This window comes from Stegastes partitus, unplaced genomic scaffold (genome assembly GCF_000690725.1).
Source record: "Stegastes partitus isolate 25-593 unplaced genomic scaffold, Stegastes_partitus-1.0.2 Scaffold3700, whole genome shotgun sequence".
NCBI lineage: Eukaryota > Metazoa > Chordata > Actinopteri > Pomacentridae > Stegastes > Stegastes partitus.
In genome coordinates this window covers 13,177-20,770 of record NW_007581431.1, presented here as the reverse complement: position 1 = coordinate 20,770, position 7,594 = coordinate 13,177, and the positions used below count along the sequence as shown (strand labels likewise).

The following is a 7,594-nucleotide window of genomic DNA, read 5'->3' as shown; positions in this document are numbered from 1 at the left end:
GACGTTTGTTGCAGATCATATCGACAAAGAAAAAGGTCTTCTGGTGGAAATTTCTGGGGTCAGATGAAGCATAAATTTGAATATTCCGTCACAATGCCTAGAAATATGTTTGGAGGAGAGGAGTTGAGGCCTTTTACCCCAAGAACACAAAAACTACTGTCCAGCACGGTGGTGGCAGTATCATGTTCTGGGGCTGTTTTTGCTGCTAGTGGGAATGATATAAGTAAATAGAATAATGAGAAAGATTCTTCAGGAAAAACCTAAAATCATCAGCCAGAAGGATGAATCTTGGATGCAGTTGGGTTCCAACAAGACAATGACCCCAAACATACATCAAAAGTGGTAAAGAAGAGACTAAACCAGGCTAGAAATATGGTTTCAGACTGACCTCCACAAAGTCCAGACTCTGAACCTGTGGGCTGTGATGAAGAAACAAGTCCGCGTCAGAAAGCCAACGAATTTAGTTGAACTGGACAGAAGCTTGTGGACGGCTTCCAAAAGCATCTAACTGTGCTGAATATGGGCCATATATTAGCATTGCTGTATGGATATCGTTGACCAACAGATTTTGTCATATTTCCAGAAGACTTATAACAAATCTCTGAAATGCGTGATTGTTTTTTTGTGACAAAGACACACATGTTCCAATCATTCCATCACAGATAATTATAGTTTTAGGACCCAAAGTTTTAGGAATCATTGGAAACTCAAGACCATCACGGTGTACATGGTCTTTACAAGTGTGTGTAAACTTTTGTTCACAACTGTGAGAAGTGTGTGGTCAACCCCGAGAGCGATTACATGAAGTAAACTGCTAATATTTCAACTCTCTCCAAGGCAACGGGTTACAGTGAGGCCTCTTTCTGAGTAAAATATACAAAAGACAATATAAGTTTAGGTAACAACAGTGCAGCCGAAACTGGAAGCAAAACAGAGACGGGCAAGAAGTCTCCACATCCTCAGCCATGCAAAAAAAGACAATACGGTTACTGTAAAAGCATGCCCTCATTGATATAAAGTCTGACAATAAATAAATAAATAAATTATTACACAAATAAATAAATAAATAAATAGCTCTTTGCATTGTATACATACTGCATAACAAGTTTGGAATGAGGTATTAGCTGTACACAATACACAAGTATTATTTTCCACCAACTGTGACAATTTAGAAACAAATACCAGCAGAGTCCCGTCGCTGAGCTACATGATAATAGATGCATGTACAAGAAGAGTGTGCAAATCAACAATATCGTGGAGTAATGTAGTTAATATTTGGACTGTAAACATTCTTTTCCGGCATAATAATTGCATTTCTCCGAAGAGACCAAACCTGGAACACAGAGGGCGCAAAGCTTGCAGGCACAGTGCATCAGTTTTTTTGTTTTTTTTTTAATCGATTCTCCGCTTTTTCTTATTCACTCCCTGTGTCTCCTTCCTTCTTTTCGTCTCCGTCCTTTTCTCATCCAGGTTATTATGATACCTGGTCTCGCAGCCTGGACAGCCTCTGGGAGAGTTCGTCCTGATGCCAACACAAAAGACAAAAAAAAAAAAAAGAGTTAAATCAGGAAAGATCTGAAAATGGAATTAAAATAAGATAAGATGAGGTAAAACTTAATTCAAAGAAAACTCCTCGTGTCAGGTTCTGCTCAGAAAATGAAACGACACAACATGAGCAATGCAGTGCCTAATAGAAAACAAATAGGATATAAATGTGTTGCATTACTCAAAATATAAATGAACAAGCTGAGCTATGACTAGAATAGAAAAAGGAAAACATAATACTGGCAGTGATAGTCAGGCAGTAAAGTTATATCAGACATGATAATTAAATTCTGCACCTAAAATTGAAATATGACACATGAATAATGCTTTCGTCTCATAATCAGGGACAGTGCAGTCAATATATTGGGATTTTTTCTCTCCTGAAATCAGAATATAGTTAAAAAAAAGCTGTTAAATCTATGACATTAGCAGGAAATGTGAGGTTTTGTGAGCTTAGAGAACGACTGCCTTTTAAAACTCCACAGATCTCTTTCTTTCATTAAAGGATTAGTGACTATTAACTGGCAAAGATCACAGCAAATCCTTCTCGGATTACTAAAGGTTTCAAGTCTGCTTAAGAAAAAACCTGCACTTGTCAGTGAAGGAGGAATCGTCACTATTAGAACCTGCACACTGTACATAATCCAAGCTCCTTACAGCCACCGTTTTAAAACTACAAATGTTTAAGAGCCACTCCTCAACCGTACTGAACGTGAGTCGCTCAAACATCGCTTTAAATTCTTGCGGTTGAGGCGACGGTAGTTCATGTGTGCTAATGAGACTGCCAAAGAAGCTAAAGATAATCCTGTTCTGGGATGTAAAACACTAAAAACAGCAACAGCATAGAGACAAAAGTTAATGTGTTACCTGCTCCGTTGTTGCCACAGATGAAGCCAGTGAGGAAGTCTGGCCTGGAGGAAGCTCCAGGTTGAGATCCAACCTAAAAATAAAGGAAGGGAAAAAAAAACAGGAACAGTTTCAACGTGATTTCTGCTCATCTGTTAGAGAAAAACAACAAAATATGGGATAAGAATGTCACTCTGACCAAAGAAAGCACTGTAGCACTGTAGTATTATTGTTAATGGACTTTTTGTATTAAAATGCAGCCTTGTAAACTGTGAAAAAGGTGCGTTCTTGATTATAAATGAAATTAATTTATAATCCCTACATATTTAACATAATTCAGCCTGAACACAGACACTGTTCCAAACTACAAACACTTTAAATAAAGCTTTAAGTAAAACTTGTATCGTTTCTTGCCAGTTTCATCTTCGTATTTAAATTCTTTCTTTATTGTGTTCTTCAATAATCCCCTTGCTGTTGTCATTATTGTTATTTGTGCTCTTGGACTGTTTGGATATCTCACCCTGCTTCATCAGCCATCTCGTGCAACAGCATATCCACTTCATTCTAAGGCAGAACAAGTAAATTAGAGTTAAAAACACATTTTTTTAAGAGGAAAAAATAGGCAATTCTTCATTTGTAAGCAGCAACAAGAGCATAGCAGTTTTGCCTTGTTGGGAAACACCAGTGTTCGTTACCTGAGGTGTTGTCAGAGTGGTGGTGCTGCTCATGGTGTCCTCCATCTGAGCCGTCTGCACGTCAAGAGTCTCGAACTGGTGCTCAAATTTGTCCATCAATGCAGAGATCTGTGCAGAAAAACATAGTAAATAAGCTATGTGAAGACATTTTATTTAATGTTGTGGTGTAGTATATATGGATTAGCTTTTTACCTTCTCCAAGTTCATGCTTTTCAGCGTAGCATCCATAGACTTGACCACTCCAGACATGGATTTAGACACCTGGGCAGAAATTACATACAAATAAGTGCTGAAGCTCTTGTACGTTTTTCTGTGTGTGTTTTTTTTTTACTGCTCTAATTTGTTGTCATCAAAAAAGCAGGCATTTGAAGTCAGATGTTGACATGGCGAAGCTTAAAGTGCTATGTCCTGATGTGTCCACTAGGTGTCACTTTAACCTTTTTAACTCTACTTTGCCATGACTACCTCTCATCCGAGAAGCATCCCTAATAGTTCGAGGATGACTCAGATTAAGAATTAATCTTGTGAAAACCAACCTAGCATTACTTCAACAAGCTATGCTAAATAGGTTTATTATTAATACCACACATTTAATATTTCATGAGACAGCCAGCGGAGGTGCTAGGATGTGTTTTTCAACTGAACAATCTCACACTCTCCTGCCGTTCCTACTATTAAGCTCTATTATGTGAAATGGTTCCTCTTCTACGGTGAACTTGAATTAAAGCAATTTTAACGAGGCTGTCAGTCTCACAAGAGCGAGAAGCTAATAGCGTAAAGTGTGAAGCACATCTAATGATATTATAGAATTGCGTCTTTTTGTTTGCTTGTCTGCTAGGTCTTTTTTTTTTTTTTCGCAGAGTGGCTGCACTCTGTAACTACTAACCTTCAGGAATAAAATGTACTTTTCAAAATGTAGTGACTGAACACTACACACAGTAAATTATGTGGTAACGAGCACATCCGTGTCTTTTGAAGATAAACGAGGGCTTGTTATTGTAGGTGCTACAATTAAACTCTGAAATCTGAGATAAAATGTATAGACACAATACAGTATAAAAACTACACGTTGCACATAATTAAACCGTTTATCTAAAATAATATCTGACTAATAACTACTATCAGGTTAAACTCACATAATTACTGCATCTGTGTCGGTAAATATGGTGGGTTTTCGCAAAGGTGTCTAACAAGGAGGCAGCTGGGTTAATAAAGAGGCTGCAGCTATAGAATCTGCTGCTTTTTAGAAATTACAATGTTGGACCTTGACAATGAAGTGTAACAGCCCCACATTAAATCCATCAGGGAACCTTTGTTGCCCTTCTCTTGCTCTTATTTCCATTCGTCCTTCTACTCTCACCATCTAATAGAGCCAGAAAACACCCAATGCAGCAAGATATATGCATTTATAGGCCACAATTACATGCCATTAACTTTTTGTCTCCTCTCTCTAGTAGTTTGTTTTTTGTCCTCTCTGTCCTCCTCTTGCTGTATTTACAGGTATCTCTAGCTCCAGAGCTGCACGCTTCTAAAACATCCAACCTGTTTTTATTATTCTCTTGTGTGTTGTTTGTCTGTTTTTCTCTCTTGTGTTTCTCCCCTTTACCTCTCACCCCAACCAGTCGAGGCAGACGGCCGCCTTCCCTGAACCTGATTCTGCCGGAAGTTTCTTATCTTATTTTTCTGACAGATATTCTAATTCGACTTCTGATATAGGGCTCAGTGCTTAGCACTGTTGCCTCGCAGCTAGAAGGTCGCTGGTTCACGTCCCGGTGAGGACACCTGGGATCTTTCTGCGTGGAGTTTGCATGTTCTCCCCGTGCAGCGTGGGTTCTCTCCGGGTTCTCCGGCTTCCTCCCACAAAGTCCAAAAACATGTTGAGGTTGATTCTAAATTGTCCGTAGGTGTGAATGTGAGTGTGCTTGGTTGTCTGTCTCTAAGTGTAGCCCTGTGATAGACTGGTGACCTGTCCAGGGTGTCCCCTGCCTTCACCCTAAGTCAGCTGGGATAGACTCCAGCCCCCCTTGACCCTAGTGAGGATTAAGAGGTGTATAGATGATGGATGGATGGATGAATTTGTGATGTAATTTTTAAAGTTGAGCTTCATTTCAATATTCACCATGTAATAGATGTAGAACATGTGACTGAGCATTTACAACATGAGGTATCATTGAAGTGCAACTTTCACACGTGGAGGACATCATGAATTTGTAAAATCACTGCAGCTTTTTACATTTTAAACTCCTTCTCAGACATGATGCATAACCTACATCTGGATTTGTTCAAACCTAATGCAAAGTGCTTGCCTAAAAGGGATTATTTCTTTTCATCAACAGAGTAACTTCTTTTTTTTTGGAGATAGTTATACTATGTGTAATATATAAACATTTTAAGGTAAGAAATCTCATGTAGTTATCATAGTTGTCTTGAAAAATGAATGTGTGGTTGCCGTATAAAGCTTAGGTGTGCTTTTCACAGGCACCTGCTTGACATAACACGAGAAAGCAGGGGAGGGCTTCTCCAAACCATTGACCCGCAGCCCTGACCTGGTTCATAGTGACAGCAGTCTGGACCCTTGAAGCCACCGCGTCCACACGAGCGCTCATCCTCAAGAAGTTGATGGACTGGTGCTTCTGACGGATGGCGTTCTCGGCATGGATCCTGGCTGCCTCCATGTTGCCCTTCTGGATGGCCTGAGAAACAGGGAGGTACATGTACACATGACACATGAGCTGCAGCCCCCTTTTTTTAAAATCCAGCCTTTAATACATCCAGAATTCAACAAGCCAACCTGCTTCACTTTGTTTTTTTCGGACTTTTCCTCTTTGTCACATTTCTTTGAGTTGCGTTGGAGCTCCTTGGCAGCAAACTTGAGGTTGAACAAGTGTTCTGTACATCTAGTTAAGGGATGTCAGTGTTAGTCCATTCAAATAATATGCTAATATGCCTAATGATATTTAGCTACTTAAGTCAGTGCATGCATGAGCGTTTTCTCAAACTAGGAAAAGTCACATTTGTAAGACACAGCTGTCAGTGTTTTCCTTCATCATTGAGCAGAAGTTAACAGAGCTAGCTAGTTAGCTTTATGACTAGCTACACCTGCTGCTATTCAGATGTATCGACCGTTAGCCTCCACAGCAAAGGATACTCTCCATATTGGACATGATGAAGGCCTCTTTCTCTCTCAGTTTGGTTGTACTCAGACACAAAGCAGCATCCAACCGCTAGCTTATTTCCAGAGTTGTTTGTTTTGATTTGTCGAGGCTGTGTTAGCTTGTATAGCTGATCAAGATGACTCCCTTGCGTGCACTTCCTTATTTGCTTAAATTCAGTTAAGCCGAGTGGCAGCGATGCGTTTGTAGAGCTGAGAAGATGAGTGCATCTCGGTATTTGTTCCCTTGGGAAAAATTTTATTTGATATGCAGGTTAAAAAAGCTTAGTCATTAAAGATGATAAAGTGTTGAAAATTAAGCCTTGTATATTACGCATGCGCAGAAGAGTAACGCGGAAGTGGCGCTGATTTCACGAATTTTCCTTTAATATTTTTCGGAGATTTTGGATTAAATGCTGATACTATTGGGTAATTATTGATTAATAAACCAATATCAGGGAGCTACGTTTATGTACAGTTTATTGTCTTTATGAATACGCTGAAAATGTGACAGGACCTGTTTACTTTGTCAGGCGGGAATTATCTTAATGTCTGTTTATCTTTGAATGAGACGCGTTCTCCGTCGTCACACACGATCACGATTTGGCACCGGCGTGCCCGCGGCTCCTACGTCACGGCCGTCGGTGAAGTGGTCGGGCGCGCGTGTCCAAAGCAGACAAGTTCCACTGAGGCTAAAAATAGTTTGTACCCGGTATCGGTGGATCGTGGTACGCGTCTAGTGACGTCATTTGTGCTTTTTTAGCGAAGGAGTAAATTGACCTTTTCTACGGAGCCGCTGCGTGTTTGCTTTCACTCTTGTTTCCTCCGCTTTATCTCCGATGCATTAACGAGCCTGCAGGCGGGTTTTATTTTTATTTTTTTATTGCGGTGCAAAGAGAGAGAATGGCACCAGTCTGGACTGGTCTGTCAGCTAACACCTACCTACACAGAGGGATTTAGTGGAGGAGACGGGCAAAAAAAAAAGAAAAAGAAAAAGAAAGAAAATGCAGCATGAAGAGGAGGAAGAGGAGGAGTGGGGGGTTAGGGTAGAAATAAAAAATAAAAAAAACCCGGCTCCGGTGTGTGCCTGCACCGGCCAACCGAGCAGGGCTCGGGCCGGAGGGGGGATTAACAGCTGGGTCGGGGAGGGAGCAGCGCGGATGACTCATACTGTATCTGCTGACACTTTCTATGGACACGGCATAGGATATAATGATGCTGGCGTGAGGCAGAATGAAGTGCATGAGAAGTGTTTAAAAAAATGTTCCACAAAACCATATATATATATATAGTCTATTTATGTAGCAGGGTCCATCTGAGGTTTGTGACAAAAGCCCAGAAGTCCTGGCATCCAGCC

The 7,594-nt window shown here is 40.4% G+C and overlaps 1 protein-coding gene across 1 annotated transcript; it reads right to left on the bottom strand.

The window, feature by feature from the left end:
* Positions 1-287: 287 nt before the first annotated feature.
* LOC103376187 (charged multivesicular body protein 1b-1-like) lies at positions 288-6,298 on the bottom strand. The gene is made up of 8 exons (XM_008306558.1): positions 6,235-6,298; positions 5,878-5,975; positions 5,633-5,779; positions 3,279-3,347; positions 3,087-3,194; positions 2,912-2,955; positions 2,413-2,485; positions 288-1,522 (listed from the first exon to the last, which is right to left on the bottom strand). The coding sequence occupies exons 1-8, from the start codon at positions 6,248-6,250 to the stop codon at positions 1,475-1,477; spliced, it is 603 nt and encodes a 200-aa protein (XP_008304780.1). The 5' UTR covers positions 6,251-6,298; the 3' UTR covers positions 288-1,474.
* Positions 6,299-7,594: the final 1,296 nt, after the last annotated feature.

Coding starts and splice junctions, on each gene's coding strand:
- LOC103376187 (XM_008306558.1), bottom strand. Junction 5,780..5,877: donor AAAAAAACAAAGTGAAGCAG/GTTGGCTTGTTG, acceptor CCTGTTTCTCAG/GCCATCCAGAAGGGCAACAT. Junction 2,486..2,911: donor GAGATGGCTGATGAAGCAGG/GTGAGATATCCA, acceptor CTTTATTTTTAG/GTTGGATCTCAACCTGGAGC.